The 24763-nt window shown below is 46.8% G+C and overlaps 1 protein-coding gene across 1 annotated transcript in view; it reads right to left on the reverse strand.

The window, feature by feature from the left end:
* Positions 1-20545, reverse strand: part of DHX37 (DEAH-box helicase 37) — an 84167-nt gene extending 63622 nt beyond the window's left edge. Inside the window, exons 1-6 of the mRNA XM_077293262.1 lie at positions 20253-20545; positions 19074-19186; positions 18825-18991; positions 7540-7652; positions 6941-7283; positions 6339-6487 (exon numbers count right to left, since the gene is read on the reverse strand). Of these exons, the coding sequence (XP_077149377.1) occupies positions 6339-6487; positions 6941-7283; positions 7540-7652; positions 18825-18991; positions 19074-19176 (875 nt within the window). The 5' untranslated portion in view covers positions 19177-19186; positions 20253-20545. The remainder of the gene's footprint in view (positions 1-6338; positions 6488-6940; positions 7284-7539; positions 7653-18824; positions 18992-19073; positions 19187-20252) is intronic.
* Between the last annotated feature and the right edge of the window lie 4218 nt (positions 20546-24763).

The raw sequence follows: 24763 nt of genomic DNA on the forward strand, positions 1-24763 counted from the left end.
ATTTAACCCTTTATTTTAGCAGCTACAGCGCCAAAATTTTGCACATACACACTACTAACATTAGTAGTGTGGAATATGCAAAAAACATAAGGGATAGGAGATGGTTTACTGTATGTAAACCATGTCTCATATCCTGTCGGGTTTGGGAAGGAGAAATGAAAAGCCGGCAATTGAATTACCAACTTTTCACATATATCGCGCTGAATTAAATATAAATACAGAATATATATATATATATATATATATATATATATATATATGTTTTACCAAACATTTGAGCACATAAATCCATTAGATGTCGGTTTTGCAAGCCTGCGAGAAAATATCGCAGTACGGATGCCATACGGATTAATGTGTGATTACATAGTTATTGAGGTTGAAGGAAGACTTTAAGTCCATCTAGTTCAACCCATAGCCTAACCTAACATGCCCTAACATGTTGATCCAGAGGAAGGCAAAAAAAACCCATGTGGCAAGGAGTAACTCCACCATGGGGAAAAAAATTCCTTCCCGACTCCACATACGGCAATCAGACTAGTTCCCTGGATCAACGCCTTATCAAGGAATCTAGTGTATATACCCTGTAATATTATACTTTTCCAGAAAGGTATCCAGTCCCCTCTTAAATTTAATTAATGAATCACTCATTACAACATCATACGGCAGAGAGTTCCATAGTCTCACTGCTCTTACAGTAAAGAATCCGCGTCTGTTATTATGCTTAAACCTTCTTTCCTCCAGACGTAGAGGATGCCCCCTTGTCCCTGTCTCAGGTCTATGATTAAAAAGATCATCAGAAAGGTCTTTGTACTGTCCCCTCATATATTTATACATTAACATAAGATCACCCCTTAGTCTTCGTTTTTCCAAACTAAATAGCCCCAAGTGTAATAACCTATCTTGGTATTGCAGACCCCCCAGTCCTCTAATAACCTTGGTCGCTCTTCTCTGCACCCGCTCCAGTTCAGCTATGTCTTTCTTATACACCGGAGACCAGAACTGTGCACAGTATTCTAAGTGTGGTCGAACTAGTGACTTGTATAGAGGTAAAATTATGTTCTCCTCATGAGCATCTATGCCTCTTTTAATACATCCCATTATTTTATTTGCCTTTGTAGCAGCTGCCTGACACTGGCCACTGAATATGAGTCTGTCATCCACCCATACACCCAGGTCTTTTTCATTGATGGTTTTGCCCAGAGTTTTAGAATTAAGCACATAGTTATACATCTTATTACTTCTACCCAAGTGCATGACCTTACATTTATCCCCATTAAAACTCATTTGCCATTTATCAGCCCAAGCTTCTAGTTTACATAAATCATCCTGTAATATAAAATTGTCCTCCCCTGTATTGATTACCCTACAGAGTTTAGTATCATCTGCAAATATTGAAATTCTACTCTGAATGCCCCCTACAAGGTCATTAATAAATATGTTAAAAAGAAGAGGGCCCAATACTGACCCCTGTGGTACCCCACTGCTAACCGCGACCCAGTCCGAGTGTGCTCCATTAATAACCACCCTTTGTTTCCTATCCCTGAGCCAGCTCTCAACCCACTTACACATATTTTCCCCTATCCCCATTACTCTCATTTTATGTATCAACCTTTTGTGTGGCACCGTATCAAAAGCTTTGGAAAAGTCCATATACACTACGTCCACTGGGTTCCCTTGGTCCAGTCCGGAACTTACCTCTTCATAGAAGCTGATCAAATTAGTCTGACATGAGCGGTCCCTAGTAAACCCGTGCTGATACTGGGTCATGAGGTTATTCCTCTTCAGATACTCCAGTATAGCATCCCTTAGAATGCCCTCCAGGATTTTACCCACAGTAGAGGTTAAACTTACTGGCCTATAATTACCGAGTTCAGTTTTTGCCCCTTTTTTGAATATTGGCACCACATTTGCTATACGCCACTCCTGTGGTACAGACTCTGTTATTATGGACTCTTTAAAGATTAAAAATAATGGTCTATCAATGACTGTACTTAGTTCCTGCAGTACTCGGGGGTGTATCCCATCCGGGCCCGGAGATTTGTCAATTTTAGTTATTTTTAGACGCCGCTGTACTTCCTGCTGGGTTAAGCAGGTGACATTTAATGGGGAATTTTTATCACTAGTCATATTGGCTGCCATGGGATTTTCTTTTGTAAATACTGATGAAAAAAAGTCATTTAGCAGATTGGCTTTTTCCTCATCCTCATCCACCATTTCACCCAGACTATTTTTAAGGGGGCCAACACTGTCATTTTTTAGTTTCTTACTATTTATATAGTTAAAGAATATTTTGGGATTATTTTTACTCTCTCTGGCAATGAGTCTCTCTGTCTCAATCTTTGCTGCCTTGATTTGCTTTTTACAGAATTTATTTAATTTTCTGTATTTATTTAATGCCTCATCACTACCTACTTCCTTTAATTCTCTAAATGCTTTCTTTTTGTTCCTTATTGCGCCCCTAACAGCTCTATTTAGCCATATTGGTTTCCTCCTATTTCTAGTATGTTTATTCCCATACGGTATATACTGTGCACAGGTCCTATCCAGGATGCTAATAAACGTCTCCCATTTTCTTTGTGTATTTTTGTGTCTCAGGATATCGTCCCAGTTAATTGCACCAAGATCCTCTCTCATCCGTTGGAAATTTGCCCTCCTGAAGTTTAGTGTCCTTGTCACCCCCCTACTACCCATCTTATTAAAGGTTACATGAAAACTTATTATTTTATGATCACTAGTCCCCAAGTGACCCCCAACCCTTATATTTGATATGCGGTCTGGCCTGTTGGTTAATATTAGGTCTAGCAGTGCCCCCCTCCTTGTTGGGTCCTGAACCAGCTGTGAAAGGTAATTGTCTCTCATAGTTGTCAAAAACCGATTACCTTTGCTGGAACTGCAGGTTTCTGTTCCCCAATCTATTTCAGGGTAGTTGAAGTCCCCCATAATAATGACTTCTCCTTGAGTCGCAGCTTCATCTATTTGCTTTACGAGGATATTCTCCATTGCTTCCATTATTTTTGGAGATTTATAACAAACCCCTATCAGTAATTTATTATTTTTTCCCCCTCCTCTTATCTCCACCCACAGGGACTCCACATTTTCATTAAATTCACCTATATTATCACGCAGGATGGGTTTTAAGGAAGATTTTACATATAGACACACCCCTCCCCCTCGCTTATCTGTACGGTCATTTCTGAACAGGCTATAGCCCTGCAAGTTAACAGCCCAGTCATGGCTCTCATCCAGCCACGTCTCAGATATCCCCACCATGTCATAATTATGCTCCAACAACATTAGTTCTAATTCGTCCATTTTGTTGGCGAGGCTTCTGGCATTAGTATACATGCACTTGATGTTACTCTCTGTACCTCTATTCTTTCTTAAATTATTAACTGTTCTAACCCCACCCCCCATGCCACCGCCACCCCCAACTTCCTTATTTGTGCCCAGCTCTCTATCTGCACTATCTTCCCCTCCTATAAAATGAATACCCTCCCCCCCAATCCCTAGTTTAAACACTCCTCCAACCTTCTAACCATTTTCTCCCCCAGCACAGCTGCCCCTTCCCCATTGAGGTGCAGCCCGTCCCTAGCGTAGAGCCTGTAGCCCACTGAGAAGTCGGCCCAGTTCTGCAGGAACCCAAACCCCTCCTTCCTACACCAATTCTTGAGCCACTTATTAACCTCCCTAATCTCCCGTTGCCTCTCTGGCGTGGCACGTGGTACAGGCAGTATTTCGGAAAATACCACGTTGGAGGTCCTTGCTTTCAGCTTGCAGCCTAATTCCCTGAAATCATCTTTAAGGACCTTCCACCTACCTCTAACTTTGTCATTTGTGCCAATGTGCACCATGACTGCTGGGTCCTCACCAGCCCCTCCCAGTAATCTGTCCACCCGATCAGCGATGTGTCGGACTCGAGCGCCAGGTAGGCAGCACACCGTCCGACGATCCCTGTCTTTGTGACAGATTGCCCTATCTGTTCCCCTAATAATTGAGTCCCCCACTACCAGCACCTGTCTGGCCTGCCCTGCTCTCCTATTTCCCTCCTTAATGGAGCAGTCACTCCTCCGGCTTTCAGAGGACATGCCTGGCTGCAGCAGTGCTACCCCTGTACTGGCACCCCCCTCATCTGCCAACTTAGCAAACTTATTGGGGTGTGCCAGATCAGGACTAGCCTCCCTGGCACTCTTCCCTCTACCCCGCCTTCTATCTGTCACCCAGCTAACTGCCACACTGTCCTGCAGCTCCATCCTACCATCCCCCTCCTCATCTATCCCATTGAGCGTCTGCTCTGTGAGCAGAAGACTCCTCTCCATATTGTCTATGGATCTCAGTGTTGCCAGCTGCACATTTAGATCCAAAATCTGGGCTTCCAAATGCACAATGTGCTCACATCTCGCACAGCAGTATGCACCCTCGACCGGCTGGTCAAGGACTGCATACATGTGGCAAGATGTACACTGGATGGCATTAACAATTGTGGAGCACATTTCCTAATGGGGATTGCACCACACAGAAACTTTAATTAAAAATAAATACAAAGTATTAATTTAAAAAAAAAAAAAAAAAAAAACAGAAGCAATTCCTCCCTTGGAAACTCCCTGATTCCAAAGTCACTGAATCACAAGTCACACACTTACCGCCGTTCACACTTACGCTCAGGTCACACTCAGCTCGCTCACACTCGCTGTGCTGAAGATTTATAGATTTTTTTTTTTCTCTCTATCTCCCCTCAACAGCAATCCACCTTGCTGTTCAGATGCACTTCCAAAAAGGGCTTGAGCCCCAAACAGCTGCCCCTTATAAACCCTTGATTATGACCGCCCACCCTAAGTTAACACCTTGTGAATATAGCTACTCCCAATTCAGCAATTCACACAAATTCACACAGGTATTTGTTAAAGGCCTTCCAAATACCTCTTCACTGAATCACAAGTCACACACTTACCGCCGTTCACACTTACGCTCAGGTCACACTCAGCTCGCTCACACTCGCTGTGCTGAAGATTTATAGATTTTTTTTTTTCTCTCTATCTCCCCTCAACAGCAATCCACCTTGCTGTTCAGATGCACTTCCAAAAAGGGCTTGAGCCCCAAACAGCTGCCCCTTATAAACCCTTGATTATGACCGCCCACCCTAAGTTAACACCTTGTGAATATAGCTACTCCCAATTCAGCAATTCACACAAATTCACACAGGTATTTGTTAAAGGCCTTCCAAATACCTCTTCACTGAATCACAAGTCACACACTTACCGCCGTTCACACTTACGCTCAGGTCACACTCAGCTCGCTCACACTCGCTGTGCTGAAGATTTATAGATTTTTTTTTTTTCTCTCTATCTCCCCTCAACAGCAATCCACCTTGCTGTTCAGATGCACTTCCAAAAAGGGCTTGAGCCCCAAACAGCTGCCCCTTATAAACCCTTGATTATGACCGCCCACCCTAAGTTAACACCTTGTGAATATAGCTACTCCCAATTCAGCAATTCACACAAATTCACACAGGTATTTGTTAAAGGCCTTCCAAATACCTCTTCACTGAATCACAAGTCACACACTTACCGCCGTTCACACTTACGCTCAGGTCACACTCAGCTCGCTCACACTCGCTGTGCTGAAGATTTATAGATTTTTTTTTTTTTCTCTCTATCTCCCCTCAACAGCAATCCACCTTGCTGTTCAGATGCACTTCCAAAAAGGAAGGATGCCATTTGCAAAATACGCTGACACACCATGCCTACGGATGACGTACGGATCACTATTTTGGGGACTTTTCTGCGTATTACGGCTGTAAAAAACGGACCGTATTTACATACGATGAGTGTGACGCCGGCCTAACAGTCATGAGAAGTGGGGGAGCTCTGCTCTACCCACAGCTGAGAAGCCTCATTCACAAGTCAGTAGTTTGTATCAGTGTTTGTTTGCCAAAACCAGGAGTAGAATTTGCAGAGAAAAACTATAACTGAAAGATTGACATTTGTTCTGTATTTTGGCATACAAATACTGATGAAAGACTGAAGAGGAAGGTTCTGGCTGTAACATACAGCCATTACCTTCTGGGTATGAGGCTAGCTCAGTCTGAGAGTCCACTCCATACACCCACTACTGACTTGCACTGTACATGTATGGCCGATGTCAGTAAAGGGTTTAAGGTCCTAAGTTAAACACTTGTATATATATCTTGGGGGGTTTTGCATTCTCAGGAACGCTAGAGCAGAAAGAAAAATAAGCAAAACATTGATATCTTGCTATATTACGTTTCATATGGCATACGTTTTTATTTGCACCCCTATAATCATGTATACTAGGTTACATTTGGAACAATAAGGGCTTACCTTCCATAACCGGCTTCATAGAGAAACTGTGGCACCTGAGTGGTTTTCCCACTGCCAGTCTCCCCACATAAAACAACAACAGGGTTTTCTTTAATGGCTTCCATAATGACCTGTTCTTCAGCCAGGATTGGGAGATTCAACCTAGCCTCCTAGACGATACAATATAAGTTAGCTTTCATTACGTTACATACCATCTGCTATTCACACTGTACAACAGCACACGGATTTCACAACTGTACTGATTATGCCATGGTTATATTCCTTCCTCTTGACTTTATATAATCTATTTTAAGTATAGTTGTCATTTTGGCTATCAACCCCTACTATTAGGCCAGGCTCAAGTGGCCATATGAAAAAACGCGCCAGACAGATCTGCAAATGTATGCTAGACTCCATGTGCAGCTCTGTGTTATCATCTATTTGGCCAGGAGAAGCCGGTTATTACATGACCCAGACTGGTCCATAAAACAGACCAGACTTGTGCAGGAAAAAAATATTACTGTAGTGAACAGACATACCAGTTATCATTGCATCAATGTGGTGTCTGCTAAGCACAAGAGAACAGCAGTCTAAACTATACCTACGTGAGTTAAAATACTTGCCTGAATTTCAGGTGATCGGTCAACAGGAATAAAAATTGCTGGCTGCGAGGGTGGTGGAACAGGTTTGGATATAGACGGCCTCTCAGTACGTGCTGGCTTAGATACTGCTGGGACACTCTGTGAGAAATCTGTGTCTATAGGTTTCACCGGAGAGCCGACGCTCTCCACAATCTTGTCTTCCCTCTCTGGAACGTCACTCTCCTCTTCCTCACTAGAACTGTCAGAAGACATGACCTTGTCTGTCTGCTCTTCATCTGCTGAGGCTTTTCGTCTACGTTTCTTGTTCGCTCCGCTGATGCTACTTATACATCCCAGTTCTGGCCTATTGACCTCTTCATATGTTCTGTAGAAGAAAAGTGAGGTAAATGTGAATGTAAGGAAAATTGATCTGTACTATAATGGGATCTAATCACATTACCTGTGGATACAACAAAGAGAACCCCCCTTGCCTACAAAATGTCACTTGCCTCAATAGATCCTAAAATTCATGCCAATTTATTTTTATATCACAATAGGCTATCTATGGTTCGACCAGTAAGTAAGCAAAAAAATCAGAAACAGAAGTATATACTGCATGGGGCTCCTTTGGAAAAGCTTACCGTTTAGTACAGTACAGTTTCTCCCCGGTGCCCAACTTGGAGGTTGTATACAACAGACTCAGTTCTTTCTCGGAGGCCTGCACCTCACTCAGCTTACTGAGGATGTCCGATCTCTGCCAGAAGGAAAACAATTTATTGCTTTTCTTATCATCAATACAAAACTAAGCCACAATTGTGCCTCACTGCAGACAGTAAGCCATATGGGCTCAAATATATTCTGCTGAGATTTATCTACATCATGTGAAATATGCCTGTGAGTGTGTTTTGGAATGCACCCCATAAATATTGGGCTGGCCACTGAAGCAGAAACATCTGATACTGTAAGACCACAAGGGAGCTTTACAAATCAATTTGCTAAAATTCTGAAGGCATTTGTACTATAAAACCATTATAAGTGCCTTGTTCAACATTTCATGGGGCAGATTTATCTAAATTGTTTAAAAGACTAAAACATGTTTCTTGCCACTTTCAGCCAATTAATTCGAAACTTTTATTTTTCTAAAGCTGCTTAACAAAAATGAAGACAAGGGTTGCCTGAGAGGAGGGCGTGCTGTAGTACAAATGAAGTTTAACCCCTTCATGACCCAGCCTATTTTGGCCTTAATGACCTTGCCGTTTTTTGCAATTCTGACCAGTGTCCCTTTATGAGGTAATAACTCAGGAACGCTTCAACGGATCCTAGCGATTCTGAGATTGTTTTTTCGTGACATATTGGGCTTCATGTTAGTGGTAAATTTAGGTCGATAATTTCTGAGTTTATTTGTGAAAAAAACAGAAATTTGGCGAAAATTTCGCAATTTTCACATTTTTAATTTTTATTATGTTAAACCAGAGAGTTATGTGACACAAAATAGTTAATAAATAACGTTTCCCACATGTCTACTTTACATCAGCACAATTTTGGAAACAATTTTTTTTTTTGCTAGGAAGTTATAAGGGTTAAAATTTGACCAGTGATTTCTCATTTTTACAACAAAATTTACAAAACCATTGTTTTTAGGGACCACCTCACATTTGAAGTCATTTTGAGGGTTCTATATGGCTGAAAATACCCAAAAGTGACACCATTCTAAAAACTGCACCCCTCAAGGTGCTCAAAACCACATTCAAGAAGTTTATTAACCCTTCAGGTGTTTCACAGCAGCAGAAGCAACATGGAAGTAAAAAATGAACATTTAACTTTTTAGTCACAAAAATGATCTTTTAGCAACAATTTTTTTATTTTCCCAAGGGTAAAAGGAGAAACTGGACCACGGACGTTGTTGTCCAATTTGTCCAGAGTACGCTGATACCTCTTATGTGGGGGTAAACCACTGTTTGGGCGCACGGCAGGGCTCGGAAGGGAAGGAGCACCATTTGACTTTTTCAATGAAAAATTGGCTCCAATCTTTAGCGGACACCATGTCGCGTTTGGAGAGCCCCCGTGTGCCTAAACATTGGAGCTCCCCCACAAGTGACCCCATTTTGGAAACTAGACCCCCCAAGGAACTTATCTAGAAGCATAGTGAGCACTTTAAACCCCCAGGTGCTTCACAAATTGATCCGTAATAATGAAAAAGTACTTTTTTTTCACAAAAAAATTATTTTAGCCTCAATTTTTTCATTTTCACATGGGCAACAGGATAAAATGGATCCTAAATTTTGTTGGGCAATTTCTCCTGAGTACACCAATACCTCACATGTGGGGGTAAACCACTGTTTGGGCACATGGTAAGGCTCGGAAGGGAAGAGCGCCATTTGACTTTTGAATGAAAAATTATCTCCATCGTTAGCGGACACCATGTCGCGTTTGGAAAGCCCCTGTGTGCCTAAACATTGGAGCTCCTCCACAAGTGACCCCATTTTGGAAACTAGACCCCCCAAGGAACTCATCTAGAGGCATAGTGAGCACTTTAAACCCCCAGGTGCTTCACAAATTGATCTGCAAAAATGAAAAAGTACTTTTTTTTCACACAAAATTTCTTTTAGCCTCAATTCTTTCATTTTCACATGGGCAACAGGATAAAATGGATCCTAAAATTTGTTGGGCAATTTCTCCTGAGTATGCCGATACCTCATATGTGGGGATAAACCACTGTTTGGGTGCACGGCAAGGCTCGGAAGGGGAGGCGTGCCATTTGACTTTTTGAATGGAAAATTAGCTCCAATCGTTAGCGGACACCATGTCGCGTTTGGAGAGCCCCTGTGTGCCTAAACATTGGAGCTCCCCTACAAGTGACCCCATTTTGGAAACTAGACCCCCCAAGGAACTTATCTAGATGCATAGTGAGCACTTATAATCCCCAGGTGCTTCACAGAAGTTTATAACGCAGAGCCGTGAAAATAAAAAAATAATTTTTCTTTCCTCAAAAATGATTTTTAGCCCAGAATTTTTTATTTTCCCAAGGGTAATAGGAGAAATTGGACCCCAAATGTTGTTGTCCAGGTTGTCCTGAGTACGATGATACCCCATATGTGGGGGTAAACCACTGTTTGGGCGCACGGCAGGGCTCGGAAGGGAAGGAGCGCCATTTGGCTTTTTGAATGGAAAATTAGCTCCAATCATTAGCGGACACCATGTCGCGTTTGGAGAGCCCCTGTGTGCCTAAACATTGGAGCTCCTGCACAAGTGACCCCATTTTGGAAACTAGACCTCCCAAGGAACTAATCTAGATGTGCGGTGAGCACGTTCAACCCCCAAGTGCTTCACAGAAGTTTACAACGCAGAGCCGTGAAAATAAAAAATCATTTTTCTTTCCTCAAAAAAGATGTTTTAGCAAGCAATATTTTATTTTCACAAGGGTAACAGGAGAATTTGGACCCCAATATTTGTTGCCCAGTTTGTTGTGAGTACGCTGATACCCCATATGTGGGGGTAAACCACTGTTTGGGCGCACGTCAGGGCTCGGAAGGGAAGTAGTGACATTTGAAATGCAGACTTTGATGGAATGGTCTGCGGGCGTCACATTGCATTTGCAGAGCCCCTGATGTGCCTAAACAGTAGAAACACCCCACAAGTGACCCCATTTTGGAAACTAGACCCCGAAGGAACTTATCTAGATGTGTGGTGAGCACTTTCAACCCCCAAGTGCTTCACAGAAGTTTATAACGCAGAGCCGTGAAAATAGGGATTTTGTGTGTACTCACCGTAAAATCCTTTTCTCCGAGCCACTCATTGGGGGACACAGGACCATGGGTTATGCTGCTGTCACTAGGAGGCTGACACTAAGCTGAGACAAAAAAAGGTTAGCTCCTCCCCTGCAGTATACACCCTCGTACTGGCTTCCAGACACCCAGTTCAGTGCAAAAGCAGTAGGATAGAAACAATATAACCAGTAACATTAGAATATAACATGTCAAACAAACAGTCAAGAACAAAAAACAAGATCACGAGCCGAAAAAGGCTACCAGGGTGGGTGCTGTGTCCCCCAATGAGTGGCTCGGAGAAAAGGATTTTACGGTGAGTACACACAAAAATCCCTATTTCTCCTTCGCCTCATTGGGGGACACAGGACCATGGGACGTCCCAAAGCAGTCCCTGGGAGGGAAACAATACAACCGAAAACCTCCATGTACCAACTGACTACAGGTGCGCAACGGCCGCCTGCAGGATACGCCTGCCAAGGGCCGCGTCCGCAGAGGAGTGGATGTGGACATTGTAATGCTTTGTGAAGGTATGCAGGCTAGACCACGTTGCGGCCTTGCAAACCTGCTCCGCTGTTGCCTGGTGCCGGATGGCCCAGGAAGCACCCATCGACCGAGTGGAATGAGCTCTAATCCCCGCCGTCAGGACTGACTCTGACTCGATAGGATTCCTGGATAGCAGATCGAATCCATCTGGCTATCGTGGATTTAGACGCAGCCAAACCCTTTCTGTGACCCTCCGGGAGCACGAAAAGGGCGTCCGATTTTCTGAAGTGAGCCGTTCTGGAGATGTACCTCCTGAGGGCCCTAACCACGTCCAGAGTATGGAGAGCCTTCTCGACTCTATGTTTGGGCTGTGGGCAAAAGGAGGGAAGAATGATGTCCTCATTGAGGTGGAAAGAAGAGACCACCTTTGGAAGAAACGCCGGAGAAGGACGAAGGACTACCTTGTCCTGATGAAAGGCAAGGAAAGGAGCCCGGCAGGATAAAGCGGCGAGCTCTGAAACCCTTCTGATGGACGTCACCGCAACCAGGAAGGCAACCTTCCAGGAGAGGACCGAGAGCGGAACGTCTTGCAGGGGTTCGAACGGAGGTTCCTGAAGGACCCCTAGGACCAAGTTGAGATCCCAGGTCTCCAGCGGCATCCTGTAGGGAGGAACCACATGGGAGACTCCCTGGATGAAAGTCTTGACCTGAAGGTTGGTGGCGATCCTACGCTGGAAAAGCACGGATAACGCTGAGATCTGACCCTTGAGGGAACTCAGGGCCAAACCGGAGTCCAGACCAGCCTGAAGGAAATTCAAGATGCAAGGGATAGAGAAAACGAGAGGAGGGAGACCCCGGAGCCTGCACCATGAGAAGAAGGATTTCCAGACGCGGTGGTAGATGGAGGCGGAAGACGCCTTGCGAGCACTTAACATGGTGCGGATGACCTGCTGAGAGAAACCGGCACGAGTTAGAACCCAGGTTTCAACAGCCACGCCGTTAAACGTAGGGCCCCTGAGCTCTGATGGTAAATCGGTCCTTGGCGAAGCAGGTCTGGGCGGTCTGGCAACCGCAAGGGAACGTCGGCTACGAGCTGAACGAGCTCCGCGTACCAAGCGCGACGAGGCCAGTTGGGGCGACCAGAATGACTGGAACTCCCTCCATCTTGATCTTTCGGATCACCTTCGGCAGTAAGGGAAGGGGAGGGAACACGTATGGGAGCTGAAAATGATGCCACGGAGAAATCAGCGCGTCCACTCCTATGGCCTGGGGATCCCGAGATCGAGCAATGAAGTTGTGGACCTTGGCGTTCAATCTGGACGCCATCAGATCCACGTCCGGGGTCCCCCAGCGAAGACAGATCTGGTGAAAAACCTCTGGGTGGAGTTCCCACTCCCCCGAGGCAAGGCCCTGGCGGCTCAGGAAGTCCGCCGCCCAATTCTCGACTCCCGGAATGTACACCGCGGAGATGATGGAATGGTTGGTTTCGGCCCAACGAAGGATGAGGGAGACTTCCTGCATCGCGGCCCTGCTGCGGGTACCCCCCTGGTGGTTGATGTAAGCCACCGCCGTGACGTTGTCGGATTGGACTCGTACAGGGTGACCCGCGAGCAGGGGGTGAAAGCGACTCAGAGCAAGTCTGATAGCACGAATCTCCAGGATGTTGATGGGAAGTTTGGATTCCCGAACTGTCCAGAGGCCCTGGGCAGAGTGGTGGAGGAACACCGCCCCCCAGCCAAGAAGACTGGCGTCGGTAGTCACCACTAACCAGCGGATCGGGAGGAAGGACTTCCCCCGGAGGAGAGATGGGCCCAGGGTCCACCATACGAGAGATTGTCTGACCCGCGGGGACAGGGGACAAGGGCGGTCGAGAGAAGAGATGCTCCTGTCCCAGTTGTCTAGCAAAGCCTGTTGCAAGGGACGGAGATGGAGTCGAGCAAAAGGAACTGCTTCGATTGCTGCAACCATCTTTCCCAGGATCTTCATGGCGAACCGAATGGTTCGCGGGCGAGGATGACAGAGCGTTTGGGCTCCTTGCTGAAGTGCTTGGGCCTTGGACCGAGGAAGCAAGACCAGCCCCCTCGAAGTGTCCAGGATCATTCCCAGAAAGGAGATCCGACGGGCAGGAACGGGAGAGGACTTGTCCCAGTTGATCAACCAACCTAGGCGCGAAAGAGAATCCAGGGTAATGTGGACGCTTGACTCGCAGGCCTGAAAAGACGGGCCCTTTATGAGGAGATCGTCTAAGTAAGGTAACACGACGACTCCTCGAGAATGAAGGATGGCCATGACAGCCGCCATGACCTTGGTAAATACCCTGGGCGCCGTGGCAAGACCGAAGGGTAAGGCCGTGAACTGGAAGTGATCCTCCAGAATGGCAAAGCGGAGGAACCTCTGATGAGACGGGAAAATCGGGATGTGAAGATAGGCATCCTTGATGTCTATCGAGGCCAGAAATTCCCCTCTTTCCATCGAAGAGATGACCGATCTGAGCGATTCCATCCTGAAGTGCCGGACTCTTACGCACTTGTTCAGGAGCTTCAGATCCAGAATGGGCCGCACTTTTCCGTCTTTCTTTGGCACGACGAAGAGGTTTGAGTAGAAACCTTTGAACCTCTCGTGTTCCGGGACCGGGACAATGACCCCGCTCTGGCGGAGGATGTGAATGGCGCAAAGAAGGGCGCGAGTCTGAGTTGCCGAACTGGGAAGACGAGAGGGGAAAAACCGAGTTGGAGGAGGAGAGGAGAACTCTATCTTGTAGCCGGACGATACCAGATCCCTGACCCATTCGTCGTGCACGACGGAGAGCCAGGCTTGCTGAAAAAAAGAGAAGGCGTCCGCCTATTCTGATGGTATCGACTGGCACAGTTCCCGAGTCATTGAGACGGGAATCTGGGAGGTCTGGAACCTCGGGTTCTGGGCTGCCTTGGTTTCCCGCGCCAGGAAGGATTCGGCCTGAAGGAGGGACGAGAGTCTCTGTCATTGCGAGAGGAACGGTCTGATCTGGAAAGCCCGGAGGGATTGGACCAGGCTGGGCTGGTACGAAAAGGCCGAAAACGAAAGAAAGGCTGGCGCTGGAAAGCCGCCTTGGGCCTCTGTTGGGGAAGGAACTTGCTCTTTCCCCCTGTGGCGTCGGAAATAAGCTGGTCAAGCTTTTCGCCGAAAAGACGCCCGCTTTGAAAAGGGAGGGAGATGAGAGATTTCTTAGAGGAGGAGTCTGCGCGCCACTCCCTGAGCCAAAGAGCCCTTCTGATAGCAATGGCGTTGGAAGCCGCCAATGCTGCGCAATTCGCCGCGTCGAGGGAAGCGAACATCACGTAATCGCTAGCCATGGCTAACTGCTTGGCTAGGTCTGCCATCTCAGACGGGAGGTCCTGTTCATTAATGGATTTCGCTAGAGCATCCGCCCAGGAAACCATAGCCTTGGTCACCCAAGCCGCGGCGAAGGAGGGGGCCAGGGAAGAGCCAGAGGCTTCATACACTGAACGAGCTAGAGAGTCTAGCTGGCGTTCAGTGGGACTCTTAATTGAAGCGCCCTCCGGAACTGAAAGAAGCGTTTTAGAAGCTAGGCGTGAGACCGGCGGATCTACTAAAGGGGGATCCGTCCAGTCCTTCACGAGATCCGCTGAAAAGGGATACTTGGATGCCAGGTCCTTCTTACCCGTGAAACGCTTATCTGGATGCTCCCTGTGACGCCTGACTATATCCAGAAAAGCTGGATGAGAGGCAAAAGATTTGTGGGAACGTTTGGATCTGGTAAAAGAGACCGCGTGTTCCGGAGCGGAATTAGCGTCATCATCCACCTTAAGAGTGTGATTGACAGCTACAATGAGGGAGTCAACCGTAGCTCTGAACTCCGGAGCCTCCGGGTCCAATGATACCTCGGACTCATGTTCAGAGTCGTGAACGCTGTGAGCCCCCAAAGAGGGTGAGCGAGAGGTGGAGCTGGCAGAGTCTGAGCGGCGAGGAGAGCGCTCAGGAGAGGTAGTGCGGATCCGTTTTCTGGATGACCGAGTCTCTCTAAGTGGAGAGCGGCCCCTGCTGGCCGACGATTCCCCTGCTATGAAGGGATCTCTTAACGCCTGAAGCGGATTACCCTGAACCCCGGGAGGATTTTGAATGGATTTGATGGCGTTGGCTAAAAAATCCACGGACTGTGTGAGTGAAGCGACCCACGGGGGGGGACTAGGTACGCCAGAGTCGGTGGCGGTGGAGGGCTCCTGGGCACCTGGGGCATCGCAGGCAGAGCAGAGGGGAGAACTTTGAGGCTTAGGAAGTGGGGCCTGGCAGGTGGTACATGCAGAAAAAAAGGTTGTATGTACTTTAGGTAGTTTTTTAGACCTTGACTGCGACATGATTCTAATGCAGAAAGAGGCCACAGGGACTATAAACTGGACTGGGAAGCAGAGGGAGACGCTGCAGGGGAGAAGCTGACGATGTCTCCTTACCCCGGTCCTGTGTCCCGCTGTCCTGGGAAGCTGAGAAGCCTGAGAGGAGACTGGCTGCACGTGGGCGCAGTGACACTGAGGTGCTTCCGAGCAGGAGCTGCGGCATGTGGAGTGAAGATGGCCGCCGAGATCAGGAAGGAGATCTCGACGGCTGTGAGAAGCGCCAGGAACCAGGGGCGGCGCCGCCGATGACGCGCAGGAGTGGGCGGAGCCTATCGGCAGCGACCAGCGGCTAGGCCGAAGCCGGGGGCTAAATTTGCGGCCTGGGCCCGGCGCGCGGCCGCAAAGTGCCGACGTTACAGCGCTACAGCCCCTAATGTGCCCTGCTTAAGAAGGAGCCCTCCGGACCGCCGGCGACCCCCCCCATCCCCCACGAGACACTTACCCGAGGAGGTGAGAGGAGCCTAAGGATGGCTGGGACGGTGCAGGGGATGGGAAGCCTCCATCCACCAGCCCCAGAGGGGAGTGGAGAGGAACCGTCCACCACCTGAGTCACACAGAGCATTGGTGATGCAGTGTGGTCTGCACGGATGCCACGGGAATAGGGGGCCACTGTACAGCCGAGGGTAAAACCTGGTGGACAGGGCAAATGTCCGGCAATAAAAAGGCCTGGCTGCAGAGGAGGATACTGGAGGTAAAACACCAGTGCTCCTCTGTACAACATGGGGAGATCGGCGTCCCTTTTAGGGAAAAAACCGTCGCCCAAAAATGGTCAGCTCAGGAAGTGGCTCCCACGTCGCAGGAGAGGATACGGAGAGGTGAAACTCCCGTGCTCGCCTGTTGTTGGTTCGGGGGAGATCGGACCACTAAAGAATCCGTCGCCCCCTTCGTCCGGAATGGATTAAAAAGAAAAAATCCGTAAAAATAAAAATCAGTGTGCCTCCTACGGACACTAAGCTTGAACTGGGTGTCTGGAAGCCAGTACGAGGGTGTATACTGCAGGGGAGGAGCTAACCTTTTTTTGTCTCAGCTTAGTGTCAGCCTCCTAGTGACAGCAGCATAACCCATGGTCCTGTGTCCCCCAATGAGGCGAAGGAGAAATAAAAAATAATTGTTCTTTCCTCAAAAATTATGTTTTAGCAAGTAATTTTTTATTTTTGCAAGGGTAACAGGAGAAATTGGACCCCAACAGTTGTTGCCCAGTTTGTCCTGAGTACGCTGGTACCCCAAATGTGGGGTAAACCACTGTTTGGGCGCACGTCGGGGCTTGGAAGGGAGGGAGCACCATTTGACTTTTTGAACGCAAGATTGGCTGGAATCAATGGTGGCGCCATGTTGCGTTTGGAGACCCCTGATGTGCCTAAACAGTGGAAACCCCTCAATTCTAACTTCAACACTAACCCCAACACACCCCTAATCCTAATCCCAACTGTAGCCATAACCCTAATCACAACCCTAACCCCAACACACCCCTAACGACAACCCTAACCGCAACACACCCGTAACCCTAACTCCAACCCTAACCCTAATCCTAACCCTAATCCCAACCGTACCCTAATCCCAACCCTAACCACAACTGTAACCCCAACACACCCCTAACCCTATCCGTAACCCTAACCACAAGCCTAATCTTAACCCTATTTCAAACCCTAGCCCTAATTCCAACCCTAACTCTAATTCCAACCCTAAGGCTATGTGCCCACGTTGCGGATTCGTGTGAGATTTTTCCGCACGATTTTTGAAAAATCTGCAGGTAAAAGGCACTGCGTTTTACCTGCGGATTTACAGCAGATTTCCAGTGTTTTTTTGTGTGGATTTCACCTGCGGATTCCTATTGAGGAACAGGTGTAAAACGCTGCGGAATCCGCACAAAGAATTGACATGCTGCGGAAAATACAACGCAGCGTTTCTGCACGGAATTTTCCGCACCATGGGCACAGCGGATTTGGTTTTCCATAGGTGTACATGGTACTGTAAACCTGATGGAAAACTGCTTCGAATTCTCAGCGGCCAATCCGCTGCGGATCCGCGGCCAATCCGCTGCGGATCCGCGGCCAATCCGCTGCGGATCCGCACTGTGTGCACATGCCATAACCCTACCCCTAACCCTAACCCTACCCCTAGTTCTAACCCTAACCCTAGTGGAAAAAGAAAAAAAAATATTTTCTTTATTTTATTATTGTCCCTACCTATGGGGGTGATAAAGGGGGGGGGTTTATTTATTATTTTTTTTATTTTGATCGCTGCGATAGAACCTACCACAGCGATCAAAATGTACTTGTAATGAATCTGCCGGCTGGCAGATTCGGCGGGCGCACTGCGCATGCGCCCGCCATTTTCCAAGATGGCGGTGCCCATGGAGAAGACGGCCGGACACCGGGAGGGACATCGAAGCTAGGTAAGTATGGGGGGGGGTGGGAGGGAAATCGGAGGACTGGGGGAGCGGACAAGAGGACCGGGGGAGCGGACAGGAGATCGGGGCAGAAAGGACGACTGGGGGGGCGATCGGTGGCGGTGGGTAGATCGGGGTCTCCAGCCATGGCAGATGCTATTGCAGCATCGGCCATGGCTGGATTGTAATATTTCACCATTTTCATAGGTGAAATATTACAAATCGCTCTGATTGGCTGTTTCACTTTCAACAGCCAATCAGAGCGATCGTAGCCACGGGGGGGTGAAGCCACCCCCCCTGGGCTGAAGTACCACTCCCCCTGTCTCTGCAGATCGGGTGAAAATGGAGTTAACCCTTTCACCCGATCTGCAGGGATGCGATCTTTCCATGACGCCACATAGGCGTCACAGGTCGGATTGGCACCGACTTTCATGACGCCTACGTGGCGTCAAAGGTCGGGAAGGGGTTAACTAAAAGTGTGACCACATGTGCAAAAACTGTCTCAGATTTTTGGTGTAAAGTAAGCAAACTCATAAAAGTTGTAAAATTAAACAAAAGTGTCTAAAGACTTGACAAATTTATCATCCACTGTGAGCCATTGATATAAATTTGGCTTATTGAAAGGGCTCGTGCAGACGTCTTTGAAACTAGGTCTGAGCCTGGAATGCAATAATGGACTATCCGTGGATCTCCTGACCTGAACTACACAGCCTATTAGGGACACAAGGGGATTTCAAGTCTGAATAAGGTAGACCCACGGACAGTCTGTGCACTGCAGTCCATGCTCCATCAGAATTCCACAGACGTCGGCTTCAGCTGTAACAATGTTTAGTCAACGGTCAGAAATTCGGATCAGTAACTCTGTTCCAACATGGACAAACAGATGAAAGACTGACCTGGCTCTTTTTTACTTTTTGTTCCAAGATCTTCTGTAGAGCTTTCTTCTGTTTTCGACTTAGAGGCTTTTTTGTGGGAGCAGTCGCAGTCGTCTGTTTCTTCTTGGGTTTTTTGGAAGGTAACACTAGAGCGTTGCTCTCGTCCACACCTTTCAGTTTCTCTACTCCTGGAATATATCATTTCACCAGAAATAAGTCTAGTTGTAATATACACTGGTACGATCTAGCTGCATGGAAATAATGTCTCACCTTCTAATTCAACCTGCACATTTTGTATGGCTTCAGACTTGTCCTCTGTGTACTGCACTTGTTGTCTCGCCTTCCAGTTATGCCCCTTTTTCTGTTTACCCATGCTGCTGTTTCTGTAATCGGTCACAAGAAAACAATAACATTTCATATACTGGTATCACGGAAAATAATGCCGGGCTGAACATAAAGGTTGTTATGCCGCTACCAGCTAATCAGCTCCACGCATGGAGGAAATGATACAGACACATCACAAAAATGTGCTGGATCCACATATTTGCTACAGGTGTAGCTCCTGGCAAAAAAAAACTATTTTGCCCTGGGAAGCTGTGTCCACCAGCTATTGTGCTTGCAATGGTCGTTGTAAAGAAAATGTAGCATTACTCTACAGTCATATAGGTAATATGAAGATGCCTCAGTGGAATCTCCTAGATCACTCCAGGACAGAGTATACTGCAAATCTGCAGCAAAATCCGCATAGGTAAAAAGGAAGATTTCAGCCCTCTGAGCATCTGCTCAGATCTGACCCACATGATTAGACTTGTGATCCACTAGGGGTCTTATGGTGCTTTCACATTGCGTTTTTGTCCACATCTGTTGGTCCAGTCGGGGCTTGCCTCTGCTTCCCCCTTTGCATTCGGGCATATGCGCCAACAGGGCCATAGACTATAATTGTGCTGACAGAGTCAATGTGTGCTCTGCTGTGCATCATGATCGGGCATCTACACCTACTGCAGGCAGCCAGACGTAGTGTGCTGCATCTGAGCGTCCATCTCCAGTAGACACATACGCCCAAAAATGATGCCTGATGGAGGACATATTCGCTCTGCGGTCACCATTATAGTCTATGGCCCCGTTGGTACACACATAAGAATCCTGTTTTCCAGAGGATATGGCCGGAAGCCCTGATGGGACCCACAAATGTGGGCAATAGCCTTACCCAGCATCTCCACCACTGGTAAATGTATCAGACACCACTGGCCCTTTAGTTATGTAATTGCAGCCACCATTTACAGATCAGCACACCTAGAAGTGCTGTCCGCAATGGCCTCAGTTACTGTCTACGGGCAGTGACCTACACGAGACCCTGAGTGGCGGGAGAGAACCCACGCAGGCAGACTGGTACTGGTGCCTCTCACTACAAGTGTCAGCCCCGGACACAGGCGGAAAAGTCACACTCACCAGCAAACCCGAGCACGGCGGAATCACTGTGTGCATGGAACACACATGGGCAGGCAGAAACCGGAAGAGGAAGTGACGTCAGCGGTCCTTAGCGAGCGCTGCACTCCGGGAACTAGCGAGCGCCTTGCTTAGGTTCCGGCATCAGTAGTGGACGTGGTGGAAATGTGGCACCGCCATCAGCGTCTGTGCAGCCACGGGGTCCACACTAGTGGTGTGTGTCAGCGGCTTCTGTGCACGGGGTCCTTGTTACACAGTGCGCTCGGGGGGCGAGTGATGGAGCACAGAAGGCTGGGCTACCCGGACTCATCCGCAGACACTCAGGCAGGGCCTGCCCGGACTCATCCGCAGACACTCAGGCAGGGCCTGCCCGGACTCATCCGCCGCCACTCAGGCAGGGCCTACCCGGACTCATCCGCCGCCACTCAGGCAGGGCCTGCCCGGACTCATCCGCAGACACTCAGGCAGGGCCTGCCCGGACTCATCCGCAGACACTCGGGCAGGGCCTACCCGGACTCATCCGCAGACACTCAGGCAGGGCCTACCCGGACTCATCCGCCGCCACTCAGGCAGGGCAGCCAAACATCGGTTATCTGTGGCCCGGCAGCCTCAGGCTTTCCCCAGACCCCAGGACAATCACTTTACCGTGTTTCTTTCACCACAGGATCGGTCTCAGTAATATGTGCCTGTGTGATGTAAAATGCCAGTGGCCCTATTCCACAGTTCCCAGTGCCCCTCCAGCCCGCACCACTATCCTCCCACCCCAGCGCTGACTGGCCTGAGATCACTGGACACTGTTACTTTCTCTCTTGAAGTGATCCTGTCAGCAGGATTGTGCACAGTAGCCTAAGTACAGTGTCAGGTCGGAGCCATTATACTGATTACAATCATACCTTTGTTGATGAAATCCGTCTTGTGGTTGTTGTGTAATCTTTAGGCTATGTGCACACGTTCAGGAATTCTTGCAGAAAATTCCTGAGGAAAACCTGAAATTTTCTGCAAGAAATCTGCTAGAAAACCGCATGCGTTTTTGCGCGTTTTTGATGCGTTTTTTCCGGACATTTCCCAATGCATTTTAAGTGGGAAATCCACAAAAAAACCCGCAAAATTAATGAACATGCTGCGTTTTTTACCGCGATGCGTTTTTACTGCGGAAAAAAACGCATCATGTGCACAAAAAGTGCAGAATTCATTAAAAATGATAGGATGCATAATATAAGCAGATTATTTGCGGTTTTATAGCGTTTTTATAGGGAAAAAACGCGAAAAAACCGCGAATAATCTGCAACATGTGAACACAGCCTTATTTTCAGTTTGTAGTTAATGATATGCTCGTGCTTCGGGGCAGCTTGTGGGGGTCTTCATGTGGTGCCCTGATTAGATATTCATAAGGCAGCCTGCTGACAGGTCACTGATCCCCCTCAGTAACCTGCCCCCTAGTTTACATAAATACCATCACATACTGAATAAAAAAAACGAGAAAAACCCTTCAGCAGGCAGGTACCAGCTGTGGTACCAGCTGTGGCACCTGCTCTGCAGCATAATCACATGTTTAGTGGTCAGTTAATAAGTAGTCTTGATGCTATTGAGCACTTGTAGAAAAAAATCAATTTAAAAATGGCGCCCGCGCAGTAGCCGCTATCGGTGTGTCAAGAGATCCTATAGCTATTGCGCAGGTGGCACCATCTTGGAGGAGGACATTTTTTTCTCCAGCAAGATGGCGGCGCCTGCACAATAACTATAGGATCTCTAGACACACCGATAGCTGCTACTGCGCGGGCGCCATTTTCAAATTGATTTTTTTTTTACACATGCTCAGTAACATCAAGAATACTTATTAACCCCTTTCCAACATTGGGCATAATAGTACGGCAATGTTGGACTACCTCCCTTTGATGTGGGCTCAAGTGTTTTGAACAGCTGACGTGCCTCTAACAGCCGCAGGTGGAATCGCGATCCACCCGCAGCTGTTAACTAGTTAAATGCCGCTGTCAAACTCTGACAGCGGCATTTAACACACGCTTCAGGCAAGCGCGCCGAAAATACCGCCCATCGGGATGCTACATAGAGGCGATCTGATCATCGACTTTATGTAGCAAAGCCGATCGGGTTATAACAGCTTCTAGCCTCCCATGAAGACTATTGAAGTTTGCCAAAAGTAAAAAGGAAAAAAAATGTTTTTAAAAATAAATAAATAAAAGATCAAATCACTCCCCTTTTGCCCCATTCAAAATAAAACAATAGAATTGCCCGATCTATCAATAGAAAAAAAAGAATTAACCCAGAATTAACCCAAGAGCTAAACGGCATAAAGAGAAAAAAAGTCAAAACGCCAGAATTACATTTTATTGGTCGCCGCAACATTGCATTAAGATGCAATAAGGGGCGATCAAAAGATCGTATCTGCACCAAAATGGTATCATTAAAACGTCAGCTCGGCACACAAAAATTAAGCCCTCACCCAATTCCAGATCACGTAAAATCGAGACGCTTTGAGTATCGGAAAATGGTGCAATTTTTTTCTTTTTTTAACAAATTTTGGATTTTTTTTTTCACCACTTAGACAAATAAGAACTTAGACATGTTTGGTGTCTATGAACTCGTAATGACCTGGAGAATCATAATAGCAGGTCAGTTTTAGCATTTAGTGAACCTAGCAAAAAAGTCAAACAAAAAACCAGTGTGGAATTGCACTTTTTTTGCAATTTCACAGCACTTGGATTTATTTTTTTCCATTTTCTAGTACACGACATTGTAAAATCAATGATGTTGTTCAAAGGTAAATTTCGTCCCACAAAAAAACAAGCCCTCACATGGCCATATTGACAGAAAAATAAAAAAGTTATGGCTCTGGGAAGAAGGGGAGCGAAAAACGCAAAACCGAAAAAGCTCTGATCACGAAGGGGTTAAAGAGAACCTGTCAGCAGCATTGTCCTATGTACAGACGGCCATATTAGTGCTGCCATACATATTACAATGACATCTCAGGTATCGACAAACAGTGATGGTTTGGGGAGCCATGTTATCTGCTGGTGCAGCCGTCTACCTGGAAATTTTAGAGCACCTTACGCTTCCCTCTGCCGACAAGCTTTTAGGAGATGGAAATTTCATTCTCCAGCAGGACTTGGCACCTGTCCACACTGCCAAAGTACCAATACCTGGTTTACAAACAACAGTGTCACTGTGCTTGATTGGATTGGCCAGCAAACTCGCCTGACCTTAACCCCATAGAGAATCTATGGGATATTATCAAGAGGAAGATGAGACACCAGACCCAACAATGCAGACAAGCTGAATGCTGCTATCAAAGCAACCTGGGCTTCCATAACACCTCAGCAGTGCCACAGGCTGATCGCTTCCATGCCACACCGCACTGATGTAGTAATTGATGCAAAAGGAGGCCCGACCATGTATTGAGCGCATTTACTGAACATACATTTCAGTAGGCCAACATTTCTGAATTTAAAATAATTTTTTCAAGCTGGTGTTATAAAGTATTCTAATTTACTGAGATAATGACTTTTGGGTTTTCAGTGGCTGAAAGCCATAATCATCAACATTAACAGAAATAAACACTTGAAATACATCACTCTGTTTGTAATGACTCTATATAATATATGAGTTTCACTTTTTGTATTGAAGAACTGAAATATATTAACTTTTTGATGATATTCTAATTTTGTGAGATGCACCTGTATATACAATATAGGTACTAGTGAGCTGAGGGGTGTACATTATACAGTTAAGGAAATAATTATTTGATCACTTGCTGATTTTGTAAGTTTGCCCACTGACAAAGACATGAACAGTCTTTAATTTTAAGGGTAGGTTCATTTTAACATTGAGAAATAAAATATCAAAAATAAAATTTTGACAGCCCAGGAATTTACAGGAACTGCAGGCTTTCTGCTAAGAAGTGTGGGCAGCTTTACTATGTGAGAAAATAAATAACCTCATTCACAACTACCACAAAAGACATCAAGATGTCATTGATGTTAGAGGGGGCAATACATGGTATTAAGAAATGGGGTATGTGGACTTTTGATCAGGGTTATTTGGATGTTTTGGGTTGTCATTATGATTTAAAAAGAAAAAAAACAGCAGTTTGACAATATATGGCTTCACCCAACCACTAACCATGAGTGGAGAAAAAGTTTTGTTATCATTCATATTCTCTGAAAAAAGGCCAAGAAAGCAAAAATTCTGCCGGGGTATGTAAGCTTTTGAGCACAACTGTAGCTTCCTAGATACAGTATGGCCCCTCATATAACCTCATATATACAGTGCAAAACTTTGGGTACCCTTGTAGATTTGTGTGCTGAGATAACTTTGTCCAAGGTTTCAGACCTTAATTAGCCTGTTAGCTATGGCTTGGTCACTATCATCGTTAGGAACGGCCAGGTGATGCAAGTTTCCCAGCTTTATAAAAACCCAGCCTCCTCTAACCTTGTGCCAAATAACATCAGCCATGGGTTCCTCTATGCAGCTGCCTAGCATTCTTAAAATTAAAATGG

This window comes from Ranitomeya variabilis, chromosome 1, assembly GCF_051348905.1.
Source record: "Ranitomeya variabilis isolate aRanVar5 chromosome 1, aRanVar5.hap1, whole genome shotgun sequence".
NCBI classification, from domain to species: Eukaryota; Metazoa; Chordata; class Amphibia; order Anura; family Dendrobatidae; genus Ranitomeya; species Ranitomeya variabilis.